This window comes from Trachurus japonicus, chromosome 24 (genome assembly GCF_045865225.1).
Source record: "Trachurus japonicus isolate A0001 chromosome 24, Traja_1.0".
Classification (NCBI taxonomy): Eukaryota; Metazoa; Chordata; class Actinopteri; order Carangiformes; family Carangidae; genus Trachurus; species Trachurus japonicus.
This window is the reverse complement of record NC_140930.1, coordinates 13,112,700-13,138,036: the sequence shown is the minus strand read 5'-3', so window position 1 is coordinate 13,138,036 and position 25,337 is coordinate 13,112,700. Positions and strand designations below refer to the sequence as shown.

Genomic DNA, 25,337 nt, shown 5'->3' with positions numbered 1-25,337 from the left:
TTGCTCACATTATGTTGCATTAAACTGATTGCACGAGGGCACCGAGTGGAGATAAGGGAAGAGAGGAGCTGTTGATGATGTGACTCCCAAAACGTTCCATCAATACACGTCGAAGAGTGTTTTTGAAAATGCCTGTGTTGTGTTTTTTTTGTCTGAGTTTTTCCTCTTTCTTCTCCCGAAGGTGTTCACTGCACGCACGGCTTCAACCGCACAGGCTTTCTGATATGTGCGTATCTGGTGGAGAAGTTGGACTGGAGGTAAGCGCTGACCTCCTTCGATCACTCATCCTCGCAAAAAAAAAAGAAAAAAAGAAATCGTCTTGCATGGTAACACAAACCATATGGCGTGACCCCTCTCCCCTCCTCCCTCCCTCCAACATGAAGCTGCCCTCTCAACAGTGACCAAGTTCATTTCCCCATCACAGAGATGTCTAAATAATTCACAGCAGCAGAGCAGAGCAGAGCAGAGGTGGGGTGGGCGGGTGGTATGTGTCTCCACTCAGGAGGTGGAGCAGCGGTCTGAGAGAGCAGAGTCTCCCTGGAAGCTGGTAGGCTGATAAAACCCTCCCACCACCCACTTCTTCCTGTGTAATGAATATTCTCAGAGCAGAGCCTTTACAGCCCTCATCCTGTGTCACATGTTGGGAGATAATTCAACCACTAAGTGATCGAAACTAGTTTAGATGTTTGTCTCTGTGTCTTTTTTTGTGTTTATACAGCCGGAGGGAGGAAATATTCAGCCTGTTAATGATCAAAATCATTTTCAGTACTGATTAGTTTGCTGAATTTTCTCTAAATTCAAAATATCTGACAAATTTTGATCTGTTTTAATTTGAGAACTGACACATTTAGTTGATTAATGGATTATTCAATGACAGAAAGATGATTGGACACCATTTTGACGATCAGTTAATCCATGTTCAGACATAAATGCTGAGTGTCCCTCCTCTCCGCTTCGTCAGTGTGACGATTTCCCGCTTTTCTTGTTGTAACCAGACGAGGGAAAGTGGCTACTTCTCTCATTTAAACCAGCAACCATGAAATGTTTAAAATTTTTTCTGATTGTTTCTTGTCTCAATCAGATAAGGAGTTAATTGAATTTTTACCTTACCTTATAAACCAGGTATCATAACGATGATGAAATTAGAGATGCACAAATTCCCAAATATTCAACACTTTTCCTTTTTGCACTAAAATATTACAGTTAACTTTGATGATATCCATTTTTAATGAAGGTTAATTTGTATTTTATTCATTAATTGGCATTTGCAGCCTTAAAGGGATAGTTCAGCATTTTGGCAAATTGACCCATTGCTATAATCCCTATAGTTTTAGGAGTAGGTTCGTTACCTTTAATTGTCGGTGCAAGCTACTTTTACAACGGCGGAGCTACGCTACAGAAGCTAATGGGATTTCTTGGTTTCCCTCATCAAACTCATCAAATACACAATCCAACAACTCCAAAATGCCAAAAGTTGTGACCTGCACATTCACCACACTATGAGATAATAACGGAACATTGTTTTCGAGGCAAATGCAGAGACTGCTTGCCGAAAAACTGCCCCTGAAGCGCGCATCAGCGGGATTTGCATGAATTTCCCTCGAAAACAACTCCGTTTGCCAAAATTTTGAACTATCCCTTTAAATACTACTGACTTCCTTTTTCAGTTTTGTCAAAGTAAAGCATATTTAGAAAGTGCACTATCAAATGCAAAGACTAAAGCTTTTAAAAAGATTCTTTGTCTGTGTTTTCTGTCTCTTATCAGCGTCGAAGCAGCCGTGGCGGCGTTCGCCCAGGCCCGCGCCCCAGGGATCTATAAGGGAGACTACCTCAAAGAGCTTTTCCGTCGCTATGGGGACGAGGAGGACGCGCCCCCAGCCCCCGAGCTGCCCGAATGGTGCTTCGAGGACGAAGGCGGGGAAATGGACGACGACGGCAACGCGGTCGGCCAGGAGTCGGGCCCCAGCTCCTCCGGGTCGGCGCCGGGCAAACGAAAGAAAGAGAAGCTAAAACTGGTAAGACTTCCGGGGAGCTGCAGGAAATGGACTGTTAAGTGGATATCTGTCGGCCCCCTATCTGCACGACACGGGCCTCATGCAGGGTCTCCAGGGAGGCTTCCCTCCTAAGTGATAAGACTCTTATGTTCAACTATATATAATAATCCAACAAACTGAGTCTCGTGTTCAGATAAAATGAAGCTTTACATCCTCTCAGCCGCAGGGAAAGGTATCATTTTAATTAGATAAAAGTCATATCCTTTATGTAAAGTCTCATCAGCGCAGTTTAGTGAAATTAGAAGTGTTGAATAATATCCAGTTGCGTATAATTAGGTTTCCCCTTTACATCCAGCTGATGCTTTCTTCCAGATAATTTTGAGTAGTTGCAAGAAGCTTAAATAAAAAAATAAAATAGAATAATAAAAAGGCACTGCCAACATCCCTAGCAGGCAGAGTAATGGAGGCATTGCTAAGACAAAAAACAACAAAGGTAAAGCAGGACATAGATTTTTTTTTACGGATTATTTACCAACGTTATTACCGAAAACTTGGATCAAGGCAAATCTAATAGCTGAGAATGTGATACGGCAGACAGGTCGTGGAAGAAAGAGCAGCTCTCGCAGGCTGCATTACTTCACTGCCATTAAGCAATACTGTCTCTTGGTTGAGTGGAGCGCCCGCCTCACAGTCAGACTGGTCGGCGGCCAGTTGGCTGTTAAGAGGAGAAATGTCACAAAGTCCGCTTGGATGAAACAGAGTTTTGATTTTGAAAAGTAGAAATGCAGCTCTGCTGTTTTGGACAGCACGTACTCAGATTAATCATCGATCGGCCCGGGTCTGAACAGGGCCCAAACAAAACAACACAGGAGGAGATGGCCAGGTTGTTGAACCACCACATGGTAGCTACTAGCTGACATGTACTGTATTTGCGAAAGTTGGAGCTTGTTCCAGTGGGGCTTTGCTATAGCATCAAACATTCATCAAAAGTAAACTTTAATCCAGCCCAACAAGACCTCCCTGTTGTTCTGGGAGATGCAGCCGTGGCCGAGGTCGACTATTTCAACCCTCTACTGGGGGTAGAGGGGAAAAAAACCATACAGCATAGTGTTATGGTATTTTTGTGTGGCAATATTGTGTCATAAAATGATCTGTAATGTGTAAATTGCAAATACGAATCTTAATTTTAACTACTTTCTGTAACTGTGTTGATCAATTGGTCTGCCTGACAATCTCAATTTGTACGGATAAAAATGATTTGAGTGAGATAAACAGACTTGAGAGCTTTATCTGACTTGATAAAACACACAAAGTTTTACGTTTGGGACAACAAGTGACAAATAAAAATACCTTTACCCAAGATACCACAAAATGTTTCAAAAATCGCAATAATATCGTATCATGTGGTATCATATCATGGGCCTGCTGCCACCAGCTTCACCATTAAAATGCTGCTTAAATATTTATACTTTTGTGATAATAATCCAAATACATCATACATATACTGTAAAATAAGATACTGAGTAGGTAGAGTGAGTGAGAACTTTTACTTTAGAGCACTTTGAGACTGCGGCATTGGTACTTTATCTTGCTCCTGTTTACCTCAGGTGGAAGTGAAACTTTACAAGTAGTGATGGAAGTACTCAGATCCTTTACTCATTTTAAAGGGATAGTTCAACATTTTGGCGAATTGGCCCACTGCCATAATCCCTATAGTCACAGCATTAGGTCCGTTACCTTTAATTGTTGGTGCAAGCTGTTTTTAGAACAGCGGAGCAGAGCCGCAAGTTTTCGAGGCAAAGGCAGAGACTGCTTGCCGAAAACTGCCCCCGCTGGGAACGTGCATCAGCGGTTTCGCATGAATTTACCTCAAAAACAACTCTGTCTCGTAACGTTCTGTTATTATCTCATAGCGTGGTGAATGTGCAGGTCACAACTTGTCCTCGAGAGCATTGTGGAGTTGTTGGATTGTGTATTTGATGGGTTTGTTGAGGGAAACCAAGAAATCCCATTAGCCTCCGTAGCGTAGCTATGAGCAGCTCGTGGCTCTGCTCCACCGTTCTAAAAACAGCTTGCATCTACAATTAAATGTAACCTGAGTAAAGGATCTGAGTACTTCCGTCACTACTTGTAAAGTTTCACTTCTGCCTGAGGTAAACAGGAGCGAGGAAACTCAGCTCAACAACTCTTCTCAGACGAGTGTAGATATAAGTGAAGACTGAAATGAACTTCAATAAATCACTTGTCTGTGGTTTATCCATCTATTCTTTTTACCCTGCCAGGCCATGTTAATTAAATTACATCGTTAGAGATATTGTTATATGCTGCTGGAAGAAGAGGAAGAAAAAAAAAGCGATCATTGAGTAATAGATGATTCTAATGAATGCCGTCCTTGGTGGTGAACTGATGTGAATGATCCCTGAGTTTCAGGCAGATGAACGAGACCAAGCATGTAGCGCTGCATTAGCCCTGTCTGGATTGAAAGGTGGCAAATTAATTTATGCGATATGAGATGATGGCGGCTTTTCTCGTCTCGCCGCAGCCATTTACACTTGGCATAAATTATCATGTTACACCAGTTAGCCGGGCTGAGTGAGAGCGAGAAAGGTCAGGCCAAATGAGAAATAAGTGAGATTAGGAAACGAGTGCCACAGATGTTGCCAACTTTTCTATCAGAGGAGTCATGAGTGGATTCCTGTATTGACCATAAATGGGAGCGAGTGGGTAGAGTGAGTCCAGTTTCCTGGGAGTTGAAGCCGACGAGTAGGATTTTTATAAAGTGGAATCGTGGATTCATAGAAAATAATTAAAGTTAAAACGGTTTTAAATGTGTAGAAGTGAAAAAGGAAAGACTTTATAATGTTTCAACCTGTTGCCTCTGCACACAGGGATTCATAAAGCAAAGAAGCAGCTGTTTGGAAAGTATCACCGGTATTTCTTGTATGTGTAGGTTGGATTTGTGTGTGTGTGTGTTTTTTTTTTCCCCCTAAATCAATCCCAAGTTCAAGCTTCTGTTTTCTTTATCTTTTTGCCTCCCAGGGTGCAGTATTCCTCGAGGGCATCACGGTGAAAGGCGTCTCACAGGTCACCACACAACCCAAACTAGGCGAGATCCAAAGAAAGGTTCAGGAGATGGCCGAGTGGGACAGGTAACAGCCGCTCTCCTCCTCCTCCTCCTCCTCCTCATGCGCCTCTGGGGAAACTCTTTACATCTGCCTGTACATAAATGTTTATTCAGAGCGACTCTTTCGTCTCCAATCGACCTGTTCTTTTGAAGATTATGACACGTTCATGACAACTGGCACAGTCGGGAATAGATATTTCCTTTTCCTGGCAAAAATGTGCTGCTGCTGCTGCATCATGTTGTAATGAAGCAGCAGTAGAGAGAGAGAGAGAGTGGACGGCTCCACTGCTGTTTCTTTGTTGGAGCAGAGGGAACAGTGCGAGCTGCTATTTCCATTAACCTGCTGTTGGTATTACCTGTGTGCGCCTATATTTTCTAATATGACATCCAAATGTAGATGTGAATGCAGTATTTCCATACAGTGACTGTTTTCAGTGGATCTGTTGTTTGTCTAGAGCCAAAATCTGCTGTTCTCCTTGTGGCACTCTGTCACCAGATATAAGACAAAGTGTTCTCTAAATACTACAAACATATTCCCCAATATGTTTTCCATTAGCTCATACAGTCATTGTGCACCTGTTTGATTACCCAGTGAAATATTGATTGACAGCCATGAGCTCCGACCCTAAGGTTTGGCCTTCTCCGATAGGTTAGAGTGAGGAAAAATCTCCGCAGCGCTGCCAGGCTGCTCAGTGAGTTCAGGTTGCAGGCGACATTGACGTCACCTTTTCCCCTTTTTAGATAGATGTCAGAACATATTTGAGATAATTAAAATAATTTCTATCTGGACTTAAAGCAACTACAAAAAACTTTCAACTGGATTTGCAAAAGTCTCTCGTTTCTGCTGATGTCTCTGTGTGACCTACAACAGCAAATGAAGCCATCGGTGGGAAGATAAGCTGTTTCTAAATGGTGTAACTCTGTACCTTCGGGAGGCAGTGGTCGGGTCGGTCCACCGGACAAAATGATTCATGGCACGCAAGCCAGAAAAGCGTCTTTGCGACAATCTTCGCTAGAGCTCATGGGAAACGCAGTCTTCATTCCGGCAAAACATGACCGCTTTTGTCCACGGGGGACGCCAAAATCAACACAAAGTGAAAGTTCTTTGTAGATCCTCTAAGTGACGACAATTATATCTCCCAAAAATTCACCCGCACCCCCTCCAGGGAGCTGAATCGGCCCAATAGCAGGCCTCCAGGACAGCTGTATACATATTGCAGATTGTATAATAAAAACTGTTGTTCTTACTATGGATATAATGCATTTATGTTGCAGGGCTCCAGTGCAAGTAGATTATAATTTACTTGCACTGTCTCAAGTTTTAAGAACAAAATGCCTCCATTTAGAGGCAGTCTGGAGCCCTGTGCTGAATCCATTACGTTATTACGTTACACTTTGTTGTTTTGTATTGGGGTTTGGGGTCCAGAAAATGAATATTGCCTCTGTTGGTCGATCCTAACAGATGAGAGAATAAGTAACCATGTGCAAATACTTTTGTTGATAGATAAACGTCACTTCTTGTGCTTTTCCATGCTGCTGCAGGTCTGGTTTCCCTGGTGCGCAGCCCGTGTCCATGGACCGACAAAATCTTCGTTTCCTGGAACAGAATCCATACAAAGTCAGCTGGAAGGCCGACGGCACACGGTGGGTCCGCCTGTTCAAACAAACGTCCTCACAACAAATACACTCTCCTCCTCGTCCACAGCTGTCAGTGAAGGTATCGCTCTTTGTGTCTCGGACTGGACCGATGGCTTTCTCCTCCACATTCATTAGTCTCCTTTTCCTTAAAGTCAATACACAGGGCCATGGGAGTTGTCTATAAAGGTTGTGTGTACATCAGAGGTGTTCATTTACTTCCCCCCGGCTTGTTAGTGAAGATCGAGAGGTAACGCTAACGTGACTGCGTCTTATTAGGCTTTAGTAGGTAATCGTGTAGCTTACATCCACCTGAGTGGTGATGGTGGAGCTGTGGAGCTGTGGAAATGTTGGATTATAAATCAACTGCACAGAGGAAACAGCTCGACTGCGTCCAGTGTAGAATAGGAAATGCAATAAGGCGTCACATTTGGGGTGGGAATTTGTTGTTTTCTCTAATTTTATGCCTCCGCTGCCAAAAGCTTGAGGTGAGAGGGGGGGAAAGGCATTTTAATGTGCCAGTAGTCGGCTGTCTCTCTCTCTTTCTCTCTCTCTCTCTTTCGCGCTGGTGCAAATGTGCCGTGTGCTGGTGAATATTTAATGACTGCAGACAATTTCAAGAATTTTTACATATCTGCGCTTTAATTTCCTCCAGGAGCGAGACAGAGCAGAGCAGAGATCTGGCCTCTGACCAAGGTGCTGCTGCTGCTGGTGTGTGTAATCGACCGCCGTCATCTCTCGCAAAGCGCTGCTGCAAAGTTTTACCTCTTTTAGATTTGAATAGAGAGTGACGGCGAGCTCTTCCTCTGCTAACTCCAGCTCTTGTCCTTCACCCTCTTTTGCCCTGCAGCAACACCTGAGCCTTGAAGAGCAGTCATAGCTCATGTCTTTTTTTTTTTTTTTCATGCATAGCGCCAGAGTATGTTAGGTATGACTCATCCCTCCACTGCGGGATATCCACTATGCTGAGAATAGGATGTCCAACTTTCTCTTCATATTTAAAGAAATTGGAAAAAAGCAAACCTGAGTTGTTTTTTTCATAAGGGAAAAAAAAAACAGCAACATAGAATTATTTATTTGATGAAAGCACATGAGATGTTCCTCATAATAATCAAAACAGCAGCAAATCCCAGAGAGGAAAGAGTGGGTTTGTAATAGAGCAGCAGCTGCCGGGATAGGTTTATTAATCATTTAGTTGATCAACAGAAAATTAGGTTTAATCTAAATTAATGAAGTCTGATCAGAGTAATCATATAAATCATTTTTTAAGCTACACTATCAGCCATCTGCAGGGTCTAGTTCCTGAAATTAAGTATTCGATGCTCTTCTCTGTTGCCAGTGACAGTAAATTGAATGTCTCCTGAGGTTTAAGACAACACCTCGGTTGGTCTGTGGGGAATGAGAGTGGGCACTGATTTATAAACAAAGTATCAACCGATCAGTCATCAAAGTAACTGATGAGAATATTATGGAAGTAATCATTAGTTGCAGTCCTTGTAATTAGTGAGGAACACTTCATTTTGTCAAATTAAAGAAACACAAAAAAAAGGATTGAAGTGCTGCCACTTGTTAAAATCTTTCCACAGATCCTGTTGTGCTACAATCTTTAAGGGATAGTTCAACATTTTGGCAAATTGGCCCATTGCCATAATCCCTATAGTCTTAGCAGTAGGTTCGTTACCTTTAATTGTCGGTGCAAGCTATTTTTAGAACGGCGGAGCAGAGCCGCGAGCTGCTCAGAGCTACGCTACAGAGGCTAATGGGATTTCTTGGTTTCCCTCATCAAACTCATCAAATACACAATCCAACAACTCCAAAACGCTCTGGTGGACAAGTTGTGACCTGCACATTCACCACGCTATGAGATAATAATGTAACGTTACGAGACAGAGTTGTTTTAGAGGCAAATACAGAGACTGCTTGCCGAAAAACTGCCCCCGACAGGAACACGCATCAGCGGTTTTGCATGAATTTACCACAAAAACAACTCCGTCTAACGTTCCGTTATTATCTCATAGCGTGGTGAATGTGCAGGTCTCAACTTGTCCACCAGAGCGTTTTGGAGTTGTTGGATTGTGTATTTGATGAGTTTGATGAGGGAAACCAAGAAAGCGTAGCTCTGAGCAGCTCGCGGCTCTGCTCCGCCGTTCTAAAAACAGCTTGCAACGACAATTTAAAAAACATACTGCTATGACTATAGGGATTATAGTAATGGACCAATTTGCCAAAATGTTGAACTATCCCTTTAAGAGACTCACAGATTCAGTGATCACCACAGTAATTAGCCATGAAAATTGTGCAGATTTGTTTTGCCGTTTATTTTATAAACCATGTTTTAATGATATTTAAATGAGGTGTCAACTGTAGATCTCCACGTGGACCTGATGCAGTTGGTGCTTGTTGAGTTAGTTCGGCTGAGGCTGGTTTGGACATGTTGCTGCTTGGAGCTGAGGTGAATGCTAATGACTTTCTGTGTCTCCAGAGCTAATATGAGCTCTGTGACACGAGCAGTCCCACCCACCAGAACAATTTAGACTTAAGTCTCACCAGAACATATTGTGCCCCAGTCTAATTGGGAGAGACTAATTTATTTAGGCGTAATTCAATCAGTGCCGGTTGTGTATGCGTATGTGTGGGTGAGTGTGTTGCATTAGTAAAGCCTGGGTCTTCACCAAGTGATGCTCAGTGGTTTTTATACTCACTTCTTCTTGGACCTGTTATCATTTTTTTTTTACCAAACTAAAGGTGCTACAGGTGCAGACACTGTGTCTGATCCTGTGAGACCACGCTGCGCCCAGTCTCATCAAAAAGAATATTTTTTCCCCCCAACTCCTTGTAGAATATCCTCAAGTTTGTTGACACTCCACTACAGAGGGTTGAAGCCGCTGTTCATTTCCTCCTCTGTGTGTGTGTGTGTGTGTGTGTGTAAACAACCACAGAACCTGCGCCTCGGCAGTATTTACATAGCAAAAGGTTTGATTCTGCCGACGGTAAACTTTGATGATTTCCTTTGTGTGTGTCTATCTTGTCAGCGTCGTATCTATCGGTCTCCTGTCGGCATTTCTGTTGCTTCTCTCCACTCAGACTCCACAGCAGCATTGTAGCCTGTGTGTGTCCTTTGCTTCATGCAGGTAATAAGACAGCACGCTCATTTGGGGGAAGCTTTCGGGCTTTTTTTTTTTTTTATGCGCAGTAAAGTGAAGGGGCTGCATTGTCTGTGAGGGACAGCTCGTTCCGAAGCTGCGGGCCTGTTATTACCTCTCCTATTACTGCGCTCCACCAACCCCCGAGAAATGGATCACAGCCTTTTGTGCTGCCTTATTAGTGTCACACCTGAACCACCAGTTTTTTTTCTTTTTTTAATTTATCCAGAAAATAAACCTTTACACATCTGAGTTTGGCTTTTGTGTGAGATTGAAATTGCACAAACAAAATGTGATGATGAGAGACATTTTAGAAACCTAAAAAACCTCAGATATGAAATTTTATGATGGTTGAAGGACAACAAAAACTGTTGTGAAAGCCAAGATGGATTTTTGTTCAGGCATCAGTTGTCAAAAAGTATTAGAGCAAAAACACCAAAACTGTGAACACAAATAAAATCGTACTGCTTCATTTATACCTGTAACCATTTTTGGGGGCCTCTTTACATGCAAATATGTCCACAATGATGAAAAATATCATCTCATGTGTGGATGACTTACAATCCATCAGCTGGTGTTGCTGAGTAATGAGCTTGTATGTATACCGACTGAGTGAGATTTCCTGATTGCGGTGGGGTGAGGCGTGATCTCAGTTTGTCATTCTCTGCATGCATTGCGGAACATTTCTTATTAAATGTCCTACTTTCTACCCCAGGGGCACCTGAGGACCTGAAATGGATTTTTAATTGGAAATTTGTCTCTTCAAGGTGGTCTAGAAAGATCTTTTCCCCCCTCTCTCTCTTTTTGCATATTACCAGAAGTTCTCACTCAAGTTATGACATATTCTGAATCCCTCCAGCTTTCCATTGTCATTCTGCTGAAGATAATAAAGTTTCCCATTGTGATGCTGCTCATTAGTAGTTTCAGAATGAGTAATTTGCTTTTTTTTTTTCTCCTAGAACAGCGTCAATTTTTAAAGAGGGAAAGGTTAATGTTCCTTTAATACTTAACTCTCCAGTCCTACATGAACGACTCCTGCATTCACAGCTCTGGCTGCTAAACCACGTCTGCTCAGCTGCACAATAACAAGAAAGACGGTGACAAAGTGCCGCAGCAACCTCACTCACCTAAGAACCATTATGCAGCCATCCATGACACACTGAGCAGTCATACAGAGGAGAAACTGCCAAGAAGGTGTCCTCTAATGGGCTTTTGGAAAGGACAACAAAATCAGTGGATTTGCCAAGAGGGGAAACGACAGGCGGAGTTGGGCTTTAACTCATCTTGTTGTAAAGTCTTCTGTCAGGGTTAGATTGGTTTGAGCCCCAGAAAGAGGAGGATGAAGGAGGATAAAGGAGGAGCCAATTATGTCCTTGGGACTTTAAACAAACAACGCTGCTCAACTTGGACTTTATTAAAGAAATTGGACTCTGGCTTTCTTAATTTTCTCCTCAGAGTCCTGCGCCAACAGGACTAACTCTGCAGTCACTCATTTCCAATGAGAAATCAATAATCCCTTGTTTTCTTTGACGTGCCAGATTAGATCTTTGCAGTGAGCGTAGTTTGCCGACTGGTTGTTTTCGGTTTATTGGTCAGTGATTTGTCACTTGTCTTTTACACTCATTTAGTTGACTCATGGTGTGTGTACCTCTGCTGTGTGCCAGGACAGCAGACCGACTCCACCATATCCAGGCTGATGTGATGTTGCTACTGAAGCTTTGTGCTGAATTCTCAGCTCACAAAAGCAGAGATGGTAAAAAACGAGAGAATTTGTAAACGGCAATACTTACACACTCGTTTCCTTCTACACCTGTTCTGTCAGGGGAACCACAGGGGATGTGAGTTACAGAACGTGTTTTAGTTATTAGATGTGTGTCTGCAGTTAGGAGACGGTTTGCACCTCTCTCTGTATTTGTCACTCTCTCCACTGGCAGAGACATTTGTTCAGTATCACATGCAACATCGGATGCAAAGTTCATTCTGGTTGAAATTTGAACAGATTATTTTTTGTTAAGGTCAGACTAGTAGCTGGTTTAGCAGCCTGGGTGGCTCACTGCAGCTGCAGATCCAACTATATTTTCTGTCCTTTGGCTACAACACTTCATTTTTTTTATGTTCTTATGTTCAGGTGTTTATTTCTTTGTCACACCTTGACAGTTTTGACTGCTGTTCCCGCAGTATTTTTCAGGAGAGTCACAGGATTTTTCTGTGATGTCTGCTGTACTGTGTCGTCATTTCACCTGACGGTGCCCCCTGGTGTCAGGGGGCATGGCTCTCCGCTGTCCCTTGGTCCATCCGATGTAGGGGGAACGCACCGTCCAGTTTTCCGACGTCACAGCAGACATCATAGATAGATAGATAGATAGATTGCAGTGGAAAGTGCAAAGTGCATACATGTGTGACACCTCACTCCACTCTAGACACATCACATGACTCTTCTTAAGAAGACTGCAGTCGACACTGTCAAGGTATACCAAAGAAATAATAGCCTGAACATCAAAGAAAGCTGTAAAAGGAAGGCTGAATGAATGTATTTAGGATTAATACAAAACTCAATGATGATGATGTGTTTTGGTCTCACAAGACAAAACAAGGAGTAACTGAATGGGTCGGCAGGTGCACATCTGATTTACCTCCTCAACCCCCCAATTGATCGGAGCTTTTCTATATGCAGCATTTATGACACAAGTACACACGGTGTGTGCACCTTAAACTGGGTAATGATAATGCTGCATTCAGGTGTTGTTGTCACAATGGTAGGAACAAGATGTGACATGATGCTACACCATGGAAACAGGCTGTAGTGGCATCTTTTGCTCTTATACATATTTGTAGCAGTTTGCTGGAATCAAGCGGTCTATCAAGTCTATAACATGAGCTGAATGGATTGTATCAGTGTTTCAGTGACATTTCCAGCAGTGCTGCATTTGTGTTGCTTCTACTAAAAGTTTATCCGTGGTGCTTTTTTTGGTGAAGTTGGAAAGTCCCAGTTTCCTCAACATGGACTTCCAAGTCCGGGGCTGATGTAAACAAGGTTTTGTCATTAGTCTGCTTCAGTTCCAGTTGAATGTGGGTGAATCTGTGGCATGTCTTTATATTTTTCTATTCTGCAGTGACTCGTGATTTGAGTTTTTGCAAAGACTCATATGTTTTTGTTTTTCCCCTGAAAAATAAACAGAAATCTTCACAATACAAATGTAGAATGAATTTATTCTGTTTATGAACAGCCTGTACAGAAATGGACTTTGGGGCAAATGCAGCTTACCCACGAGGTGTGTTTCTCATGTGCTCCCTTGTCGCTTCTTCTTCAAAAACAAACCAACATCATAAATATCTAACATCAGATATTGTTTGTGCTCCACAACATTGTACGTTTTTTGTTTTGTTTTGTTTTGTTTTGGCTCTGTGATCTAAAATGAGAAATCAACCCTAACTATAAGAGATTCAGCCCAGCCCGTTGATGCACCACTAATGATGTGCAAAGCTTGTGGATCTGATCTAAGGCCTCCCCCCGGAGCTCAGCTGCTGCCAGTCATGCTGCGGGACTAGACTGACAAAGCCGACACAATGGCCGTCTGTGCCTCATTAGGGCTAAAGTGCTCGGGGGACAGGGCTCGGGGATGAGGATGAGAATGAGAACTGATTCTCACACAGCGCCCATCATCAGAACGGAAACGGAAAAAGGGAGTGAGCCGGCAGCAGGGGAGGGGCGTGAATGAAGCAGCACATTAGATTGAGTATTTTCCTTTTGGTCATAAAAAGAAACCTCTGTGTCTTCTGTTACCTTAACTTCAGACGCACTTGGAGATGAAGGCGATGCTGGAATGAAGAATAGGACAAGTGGGAGTTACACTGACCGTCCTAATGGTCTCCTCCTGCTTCCCTCTGAACATACTTGACAGCGTTTGCCGTGGCTAACCGGCCAATTAGACAGCAGAGGAACCGCCGCTTTGCACAGACCTGTTGTGTCCTTAGTGGCTGACAGATCTGCGCTGTTGTGACACTTAGCCTGTCTGTCTGATCCCCTCACACGCTCGTCCCTTTCTCTGAGATAAAGAATATCATCCCTTTTTTTTTTTGCACAAGAGGACCTTCATGTCTGTGGGAATCATCATTTGCTTTTAACATTTTCAGGCATTTCCTGTTCCATTTCTTATCCGGTGCGCCTCTCACTGCTTGCATGTCTTTTTAATGCTTTCATTGTGGGTCCACTCCCACCCCGAAAAATGTAAGTGCAGCTATATCTGGCCCACTCATCATTCTTTTCCCTCTCCTCCTCCCACGTTTTTTTTTTTTGTTCTTCCCTGCAGTTTCCACAAGACTTTCAAACGACCCCGAGTCATATCTTCAGGCTGGTGTTTTCTGTCTTCCTCTCTGCTGTCATGACTGGGCAGACAGGGTGAAACTCATAGCTCTGAGCTCTCCACTCATCTGTCAACAGAAGAGTGCGATGAGGGTTGTGATTACCACTTTTCCTTGGCCCCGCATCCTTGAGAAGCATTCGACTTAATGGAAACAATTAGGTTATATGTCTAGCTCTGCAATCACACGTGACAGTACAGGGAGTGCCATCTACCTACACATTTATTCCCCAAGGTACAAAATTAATTGGAGACAGTTGCTGTGTTGTGATGCCTACACAGCTCTACCTAGTATCACAATGACATCAAAATATTTGCTGATATTTTGAAAAATTGTGCTGCCAAGCTAGCTGCTGAAAATAGTAATTCCCTCAGAGCTAGTTTGTAATTTTACACCTTACTGCTCCTTAAAAGTGATGGACATAGCAAAAAAGAAATGCACAGTTTTGTCTGTTTGGTGGCATGTTGTGATGCCAAAAGAAAATTGTTGAGGGAATAAAAAAATATGGATAGTTTTTAATTTAACAGTATTTGAGGTGAAATATTAAACCTGAGTTTAGAATTGAAATTTTACACTGTTTTGAAAATATTGAACAGTGAAATTTGGTTTGGCTGCTCTCAAACTAAAAGCAATACAATAGAATAAACAGTATAAAAAGTTAATGAAGAGCAGCATATTCAAATTAATTAAAACAAATGAGAATTAAGACCTACAAACTAAAGCACTGTCAGCAGCACTGGTGATATCTATCAGCCTGTTGTTACTTCTTTCTACTGGTGCAGTACATTTCAGTTTTGGCCTATTGAAGTTAAGTCATAGTTTATCTTTACTCCAGTTGAAACTAGTTTTACAACTTCCTGTGAGGATTTTCCACTTTTATCAGTTGTAGTAATCAACTCAATACATTATGGACCTGTAAGTGGACAAAAAAATAACCAATTTTAAATTGGCATGAGTTTCTGGGACATTGTGAACTGAAGATTGATCAACAGTAAAAACAATCATGAGTTGTAGCTTTATGTTTACAATGGAAAAACTGTTTACTATTAAGTACACTTCTCGTAAAAAGGAACACATTTCTGCTCACAATGCAGACTTTTGTCAGCTGGCGTTGCATTATGCCCACGTACTTATCCCTGGAAGCTTGTCAACTTTCCCGCTTTCAACCAGCTGGTATTGATGGCATATTTATTGCATCTAATCCCTCTGTGATAATGGCGGAGAGACACAGCAGGTATGAGAATTGCATAGCTTTGTCAGCGAGGAAGTCATTAATCTGAAATCCATCTCTGTCTTCAGACTTTGTTTTCCTGAAAGCTGCACTTTCACTTGGTCTGTGTTATTTCTGAGTTTGTTCACCATCAAAGCTTACTGTCCATTTTAATAGCATGAATAATTCTATAAAGCTTTACTAATGTTGCAGCCCTGTGCTGAAATCTATAATTTTCCCCTTTCCAATCAATACTCAATACCTCAAAGCGAATCACATTGACATAAGTGTTCTGAGGTTTTGCTGTGACACTAGAATTTAAGTCAAGTCAAGATACTTTATCAATCCGTAAAGGAAATTGTTGCAGCAGCATTCGTACAGACACAAGAAAACAGCAAGCATTAAATAAAACACATTTAAATAATTAAAACATTGATTGAGATAAGAATAACTTATTGCACCCTATTGATCATTAAAAAGTCTTATGGCTCACATTTCTATTTATATGATCCTTGAGATTTGTCAACACTGGAGTACAACTGTGATGAATTCAGTTGATTGGACATAATTTAGAAAGGTAGGAATCAGATTATACAGGTATGGTCTCACAGCTAACAATGGATATCGAAAACCAAACAATGAGGTGGAAGGAACTACCTGGATAACTTGGAGACAGGATTGTGTCATGGCACAGATTCGGCAAAGGCTACAAAAGTATCATTTCTGAATCGAAGATTTCCACTCCAGCACAATAACCTCCCCAATTCTCAAGTGGAACAAGTTTCAGACAACCTGGACTCTTCTTGAACTGGCTTCACGGCCAAACAGAGCAGACTGCGTTTGAACTATTTGGCCTCAATTCTAAGAATCGTGTTTGGAGGAAATCAGGCAGTGGAGGTAAGGCTGAACAGAGCAAAAAGTACAGAGATATCCTCAGTGGAAACCTGGTCCAGAGTTGCTCAGGAGCTCAGATTGGGCCAAAGGTTCACCCTTTGACAAGACAGTCACCCTAGGAGCACAGCCGAGACAAGACAAGACAGAGGTGGCTTACGGACAACCATGTCAGTGTTCTTCAGAAGCCCTGCCAGAGCCCTGACTGACTTCAACCCATTCAAAAAAAAAAAAAAACTTTCAATCCTCATCCAACCTGACAGAGCCTGAGAGGACCTGTAGAGAAGATAGTAGAAAATCCCTAAATCCAGGTGAACAGAGCTCGTTGCATCACACAAGAGCGAAGAGTCGAGACCGTGATCACTGCCACCGGTGCTTCAGCTTCGAACACAGTGAAGGGTCTGAATACGTATTTCGATGTGACATTTTAGTTGCAAAAAAGAAGACAAAGTTCATTTTTCGCTGTGGCATATGGGCTATTGAGTGCAGACCGATGAGGGGGAAATGAAATGAAAGGATTTTCGCAGAAGGCTGCAACATAATAAAATGTGACAAAGGGAACAGGCCTGAATACATCGCAGGCTAAAGGTACAAGATAATTAGCTTCGGTTGTCAGTTACATTGATTTGGATACTTAACCTTTCAAAGTACAGCTGGACTGTAGTTGCTCATTAGAACACGAGTTCATCCTACTTTATTCACCACTTGGTATTTTGTGTGAAAGAGCAGCAGGCAGCCTGCAAAGTGTAATTGGGCTCATGAAAGGTGTGTAATGAAGCCACCAGATTGCTTAACACGGACATTTGTCAATAGACTTTTTATTTATTTATTTATTTATCTATCTATCTCACAGCTGAGCTGGTTCACTATAATCCAGCCCCTCCTCGACAGCAGTGTGTCTCAGGGGACTTTTCAAAGACAAGCCTCCTCCAGTCGTAACTACTCAACCAGAAAACAAAACCATGCTGTGTAATTAGTGTGGAAGACAAGTAGTCATGTTATCAGGTCAGTTAATTATTCAAGTCATTTCTCCAGTGAAACATGGCAGACATACGCTGATTTTCTCAAGCAAATATCTTCAAGATTTAAACTGTCGAAACAAGTCAGGACATTTTTCTTTATGACATCTGTAAACGAAACAGTTGATGGGCTAATTTGCAGTAGGGGGGCAAAAAACAGTTTTACTCATAATGGAAATAAACCTTTGTTGCTAACTACTTGGGCAGTTTTCTCTTCAGGTTTCCCTCCCATTTAGTTTGAAGTACTTGTATGTGGCATAAAGCAGCTGTGCTCCCATTTCCGGAGGGAGGGTGGGGATTGAAACAAGCGTAATTGGTCACCAGTTTGGTTGTCGCTCTGATGCATCGGTGGACATGATGGCGAGTTGCTCGCCGACCTCTGAGGTGTAAATTGTGTCCAGGCTTCGTCCACACCTGATGAGTCTTTATGAATGACGAATGACAACGGGTTAATAACAGTTCTGGGGTTATGCAACATTATGCTCAGAGCACCCAAATACATTCATATGCAAATTACCGTTGTTGTTTTGAAAATGCTTATCATTTTCAGAGTAAGAAATCCATGCAACCTAAATTGTTGTTAATGAAGCAGTAAATGCCTCCTGCTGCTGCTGCTGCTGTTTAGACTTGATGCCTATTTCAGAGCCAACAACGGTGCCTGTTTTTTTTTTTCTTGGGGTGTGGCCTATCTTTTCAGTTTGAACCAGCAATAGGGAGGATCAGGGATTATGTCTGTGATTTTGTGGTTCCACTTTTAGCCCCATTGGGGGTAAAGTGGAAAATAACTAAGCCCTTTGTTTATTAGTTTTTACATTACGAACAGTCGGCATTACACAAAGTGACCTATTTCTAATGACTCATCAAGCATAGTTTAATTTAGCAGCAATCAAACCGAAACATCCCATTACGTATTGGGCTAATCGTTCTAATTTGAGGAGCTCATGCAGAGAAGAATGATTGCTTCAAATTGTAATTGGGTTTCAAATGGTTTGACTATTGTCCAGATGGGCTGTTTGTTTTGGAACAGATAAGCACATATGGCATGAGAACTGTCAACAGATTAGAGAAGATTATCCCAAAAAGTAGATCTGAGTTCACACCTGAAGTTTTTTAAAGATACCTGCCTCCTCTGAGCAGAGATTTTGGGGAAAGAACAATGCTGAAAAGCGACGGTCTGAAAAGCAAAGTGTGAGAGTCTGAATGATTGTGCTTCATGCGCCAGCAACCTGACACACCTGTGAGTGTTGCATGCAGGACGGGTGGAGTCAAATTAACACCAACCAGATGCTTGTGTCGTGACCAATGCGGGTGAACTGGCCTGTTTTTGACAGATATTTTAACAGTCTAACGATCACGGCCTTCAAGTTCTTGAATATCTCAGTCGAGTGCACTTGTTGAGGGGGGGAAAAAGTAATTTTCCCGTGTTAAACTGTCTTTGGAGTTTCTCCTTCGGGTCTACTTTATTCCACTTTCACTGAAGCCAGAACAGGGAAATGTACAGCAAAGGATGATCCAGTGGCAGTGAGCTCAAGAATGACCAACAGAAAGCGCCTGAATCTTAACAATGGTATAAAGTCTGTTGCCATTTTTTTAGGTACACCTAAACTCTTTAGACATGTACTCTACCTTTGCGATGTTTACAGTTTTAAATGTTATTGTCAGAATGTGTAACAATAACATTAATTACATTTTTATCAATGGTTTTATAGTTAAAGGTGGTGTTGCACTGGACAAAATGATATCCCTGGATGCATATACTGTAGTTGAAAACTGGTGGCGACTAAATGTCCTTATTTAACTGAGATTTATTCATTTTTTAAATATGGGACACACATGTTAATGAACATTTTCATGTAAATATGTTTAAGATTGTGCCACGGCTAATTTCTGTCTGTAGTGCGACAGGCAGGTTGGTGTTCATCTAAAAAAAGGCAACAATTAGAGAAATATTAATATATATATTATAAGGTGCTAAAGTGCTACTACAGCTAGTTAAAGTGCTCACTGCTGATGTCATTGCATGTTGGCGGAAACCTTCTGCTGCTTCACAACAGTATTTCATTGTTGCATTGCTGCAGAGGTTGAATTTGTGGGAGACTGAATATATTTTTTCCCTTTTTCTAAGACTTAATCTTACCTGCAAAGACTGGCCATGGATTAGTTGAGCTTCATGCTAATGCAAAAAACTCACCCAACCCCTGGTGATGTATGCAATTTGAAGATAGAGTAATCTCCTGCAAGGAAAGGGTTTTTTTTTTTGGTGACGGGGCAAAGCAACTGCAGACTATAGTAGGGTAGAAAAGAACATTTGCCTACAGTTTAATGTGAGAAACATTTTAAACACAAAGCTGTATTTCAGAGAGTGTCTATGAGCCAAGAAAGTCCTCAGTAACTCTGACCAAAAGTGCTCTCTGTTTGCAATGATGGATCCTGTGAAACGCTGCCAGATTAAAGAGCAGTTGCTTTGGTAATACGTCGTAATTAGCAGGTATCTTTCCTCTTCTCTTCAGACACGATGAAAAGCTTTTACGCCTTCTCCTTTTTGTTTTTGCTCGGAATTTTGTTTTTGCTCGGAATGCACATTAGAGATGCACACAGAGGCTTTGTTGTGTTGAGTGGAGCCCAAGTCTCAAGTGTTGTTTCTCTTTGCTTACAGCAGTCTGGTTTTAAAGTATGATTAACATATTAAATCCTCCAAATAAACTAATTAAGAAAATGATAGGCAGGGTTGTTGATGCAGAGGAATGGATTTTTATCAGAGGAAAGTATTACTGTATGAAGTGTAATATATGATGACAGTGAAACACAGATGTTATATATTCTGTGTACAAATTTGCTGATACTGAAATGTCTGAGAAAAGCTCAAATGATTAAATCAGTCGGGCCCTCGTCATCATAAAGAAGTGAAGCTGCTCCAGTCTGTATTTCCTTTTTTTAAGTTCTGTTTGTGAAATAATGTGACTTATATTTCCCTCATTATTTTCTCGTCGCTTTCCGCCCGATTGAGATTTGACTGTTGCTCTGTTAATGACATCATCTCGTTACGGATCCACCACCCGACCCATAGAGCCAAACTTAGAAAGACAGTCGCAGCCGCAGTTCTGTCTATTCCTGAAGCCAGATGGCGCACATTAGCAGACAGTGTAACGCAGTGTATATAGCCGTTAAATGCGGTTGAAAACCCAGCATTTAACTTAAAATGCAAAAGTTTTAAAAGCAGAAAAAGATAATCAAATCGTTAATTGCAATTATTTGTATGGCAATTAATCGTCAACTAAAATATTCAGAATCGTGACAGCCCTAGACACGCGCCACTGCAGACCGGGAACTCTCTACAAGAGCTGCAGTTTTTCTGATGCTGTGCCCCAGTCGTCTATCCGTCCAAGTTTGGCCCTTGTCAAACTGGCTCATTTTTCTAACACATCAACTTTGAGCACAAAATGTTCACTCGCTGCCTGATGTGTCCCACCCTGCAACAGGTGCCATGATGAAGTGTTATTCACTTCACCTGTCAGTGCGCATTATGTTATCCCTGATCGGTGTAGTGAGACAGACATATACATCGGATGACACAGAAGACGAATCATGCATTTGGATGTGTTGGATAAGATACTGAATTGCCACCCGTATATATCATTTCATTTGTTTGCCAGTGCATGAGCAGGGTAAAGTGCTGTATGAATGCTGAAGAGCTTTGAGTGGTTGAAAAGACTAGAAAAGCTCTTAAACCGTGCAGAACATTTACCATCATCCAACTGTCCCAAAAAAAAAAGAAAGTTACATTCAAAGAAACATTCTCAAACCAAAAGAGACACAAAGTTAACACTAACCTTGCTGTGAAAAATACATGTTACCCTTAATTTAATTAAATGACATTCATTCAAGTCTAGTTGATCAGAGTTTGAAAAGCCCCTTTAAACGGCCCTGAAAACATATTCTCAATAAGCTTATAAGTATGAGTGATGAGATCCAGCATGAACGTTAATTCGCTGCCAAATTTCTTTATAAAAGTTCCTCTGTGCTACAGTTCACGGAAATATTCTTTTAAATCCTTTTTTTTATATATTAAAAATCTGTCACTCAGCAGAAGACGGCGCCAGCTCTTTTCATGCTGTCTAGATTGAGGAACATAGTATAACTAAAGGGGGCACAGCTCAATGCCACATCGTCTTCACTAATAGATTCCTCCTTAAATGTAAATGGGAATGACTCACACAACAACATCAAACCCACAGATGGCATTTTTAATAACAACAGCCACCGGCACAACAAGCACAACTTGCTACCTTTTTTGTGAGTCAAACAAACCACATCGTAACTGTTCGTCCTCTTCCTCCCGCAGGTACATGATGTTGATCAACGGGAAAAATGAAGTCTTCATGATCGACAGAGACAACACCATCTTCCACATAGCAAACCTAGAGTTTCCTTTCCGGAAGGATCCACGCGTCCACTTAGCAAACACTCTACTGGATGGGGTGAGTGTTACTTTTCTCTTCTTGTTGTTGTTTTATTTTGAAACTGTGACCCCGAGGCCTTTTTCTTGAAACTTGGCTGACGTTCTTATAAGTTGACCTGTTTCTCTCTTTTACTGGAAGCGCATGTTGCCTCCATCTCCGGGCTTGTAACGCGTTCCCATCCGGCCCCCGCTGCTCACTCTTGCAGATAATTGACATCGGTTCCAAAAAAAAACCCCAGGGTGAAAGAGGAGCATGTTTCAGTCCGACGGTGGAGTGTCAAAGACCGGAGTGACGGGGAAAATGATCATATCCGTCCTGGGAAAATTGCTAATTAAATGTTTTACAGTCGGCGTTGTGCGGCAGCGAGCTCCCCAGGTGGCGGCGGGGGCCTGTGACTTATCCTCGCCCTGTAATACCAGGCTCAGACTTTTTTATTGGCGTGTTTGGGCGGTTGTAGGTCACACAGGTCCCAGCTCTCCCCGGCAGCAGGTGCACACATGCATGAGTCATTATCACCGTCCATAACTGAAAACATAGGCGAGGGAAATGCTCATGTCATCGCTGCAGATTGGATTAGAAACATCTGGCGCTGCCTGTGTTTGCTTATTCCAGTCCTGGAGATCACAGATAAAGTCTCTCGTCATTGTTTTTGTTTTGCTGCCGCCCCCTTTTAGCAGAATTATCTAAAACAGGTTTGTGCTTCCTCTTCGGCTTAACAGTCGCTGAGTGATACGGCGAATTCAGTCCCCGCACTTAGACAGGACGTCTAATTGTAGTGTATCGGTGCGGAAGTGTGTTTAGATTGCCACAAGCTTTGTTTTGACTCCTGTTCATTCATTCATCTATCTGCCGATGCTTCTGGCTTTCAGCTCAGAGAGGCTGCGTCTGGCTGTGTAGCCCCGCAGAAAGCCCAGCTGTATCGTCTGATATGTTTCATCTATAGCCCAAAGCCTTTGTCTTTACAATTTATAACAAGCTTTACATCAACTCCAGGTCCGATATCGGATGAGTGTGCAGTGCTGATTGAACTCCCCGGCAGCTTCCTTTGGTCATATTAATGTGTTCTTCCGATGCCTGTGTCTGTGTGTGTGTGTGTGTGTGTGTGTGTGTGTGTGTGTGATAGTTTCAGTTCACCAGATGCAAAGTGATAGCAACCTCCTAGAATGACATCATTTCATGTCTCTAACACTTCCTCTAATGCTGAGCCCGCCTCCAGTTCATCCCTGTTTAGTGTTGACGGTTTGGGCCCTTTGTAGACGAGGGGATGTCATCACGTCACCAGAAAAATAGTCAAACACAACACACACACACACACACACGCACACATACGCATATATACACAGCAGTAGTTTAAATCGGTGACAGCCCCATGGTGTGAAAATATCCATTTCAAAGGCATTCTCATATTCAGAGGTGGGTGGAAAAATCAATATTTCATACAATCACACTATTTTGTGTGGCAATATTGTGTCGGTACATGAACTCTGAGTATTGATCTTTTATTACTTAAGTTTTTAATACAACACAGTACTTTTTTATGACTTGACCATCCTATTTTGCAAGAATAAAAATGATTTAAGTAAGATGAGCAGACTGAGAACTTTACCTTAGATAAAACGGATGTTTTCCCTTGAGGACACAACTTGCAGTTGCAAGAAAGTCACAAATTGCAAATGTATCACACTGTTGTTGCAATACTCAGTAATGTCATATTGTGACTTCAGTATTGTGAAAATATTGTCTCATGGGGCAGATTCCAACCTCTGATTATATTTTTACACTGACAGAATGGTAGTGACAGTAGCCTGATAATGGTGTGACCACCACCAGGCTAAAACTATGAGCTGTCTCTATGTCAGCCTTTGTGAACATTGCGATTGTATCGTGGATAAAACACAAACAAAATAACATTTCAGGACATTTAATAAAAGTTTAACAAGTGAAATTTCCAGAGCCTGAGTTCTGTAGCTGCTTAACGAGGTGTTTCCTTCCTTCATCAGAAATGCTCTGTGGCACCGTCAGCAGCCTGGCCTTTGGGCTATAACCTGTCACCGATGATCTGTGTCAAATATAAAATATCTTCATACACACTTCAGCACCAGTCAGCTGTACCTGGCTGCCTGCCTGCTGATTTTTACTGCACCTGTCTTCCCCTCACCAAGTTTGATGTCAGACGAGCACATTTATAGGGTTATTAAACTGCCTCCTCAGCGCCAGAAGAGTACCCGCCGCATTTACTGTATTTATGGAACCGTATAAAAACGCGCGTTGCTACGTTTTTAGAATTTCAGCATCGACTTCTTGGTACCAAAGTATCAGCTCCCGTCAGCTGGAAGGGCCCGAAGGGAGACTGTGAAGCCAGCAGACAAGGAGAGACTGCAGAAGTGACTGGTGCTGAGTCTGACATGGCCTCAGTCAGCCCTGCTGGAAACTGTGGAGGTTACGTTTTCCCACAGGAAACGGTCCCGACACAAATAGAGCACAGAGCAATATTTGTGTGGATACTAATTTGGTTTAGACAGAATATGATTAGCTGTAATCAACACGTCTTGTCTGGCTGTTTTGAAAATATACAAGAACAAAATATTGTGTGTACTTCTTCTACATTTAATCCAACAAATGTAGTATGTTTGTAAAGGGACATTTGAAACATAATTATTCTCAACAGCTCAACAGGGCTGGAGCGTAAAACATTACAACTCTGAGCACAGATGGAGCAGCAGTAGTCTGGATGTAACAGGTCCAGCAGAGAGAAACTACTGTCTGGGGCCACTTTGTGTAGGAAATGAAATAAAAATGGGGCATTAATCAGCAGTGCCAGGAATGCAGTCAAACACGGTGCAGTATTTATGATAAGCTCATCCGGCACGGGCTCTATAGAACAGTCCCCGGGGCCCAAATAAACCCACTGTCAATACTGACAGCATGATTTAAATGTCAGCTTGCCCAAAGGAAGGCTGCATTCATTGTTAATTTTAAATAATGACATTATAAAAAAAATGATGTAATTATTAAAATATACAATGAAAACAATCGGATAAAGCACACATTTGATTTAAAAAAATATATATTCTCCTAATCTTGTTGTTACATATAATCATGTCTGAGAGCATGAGAGAGTTGCTTCAAATTTGGCACACACATTGATTTGGACTGGATGAGCTGATTAGATGGTGGTGGTCAAAGGTCACGTTGACCTCTCTAAAACACAGTTTAGGTCCTGTGTGTGTGAACACGATGTCTCAGCTGTTCCTCAAGGGACTCTCTTTAAAGTTGGTACAAACAACTTGGACCCAGAATTAACTGACTAGACAGAGATCACTGTGACCTTACAAAACACAGTTTGGTTCATAATATGGTGACCTGACACAATTTAACACCGATTCAATTCAATTCAATCAGTCTTTATTATTCCCAAAGGGGCAATTTTCTGTGCAAATGTCAAACAGGATAAAATGAGATGTATGTACTGTATAAATATATTCAAAGGTCAACTTCA

At 41.9% G+C, this 25,337-nt stretch overlaps 1 protein-coding gene across 1 annotated transcript in view; it reads left to right on the top strand.

Annotated features, from left to right (window-relative positions):
* The window catches only part of rngtt (RNA guanylyltransferase and 5'-phosphatase), a 111,531-nt gene that overhangs the window by 7,274 nt on the left and 78,920 nt on the right, over positions 1-25,337 (top strand). Inside the window, exons 5-9 of the mRNA XM_085770375.1 lie at positions 182-257; positions 1,766-2,015; positions 5,034-5,143; positions 6,661-6,762; positions 21,721-21,856. Of these exons, the coding sequence (XP_085626501.1) occupies positions 182-257; positions 1,766-2,015; positions 5,034-5,143; positions 6,661-6,762; positions 21,721-21,856 (674 nt within the window). The remainder of the gene's footprint in view (positions 1-181; positions 258-1,765; positions 2,016-5,033; positions 5,144-6,660; positions 6,763-21,720; positions 21,857-25,337) is intronic.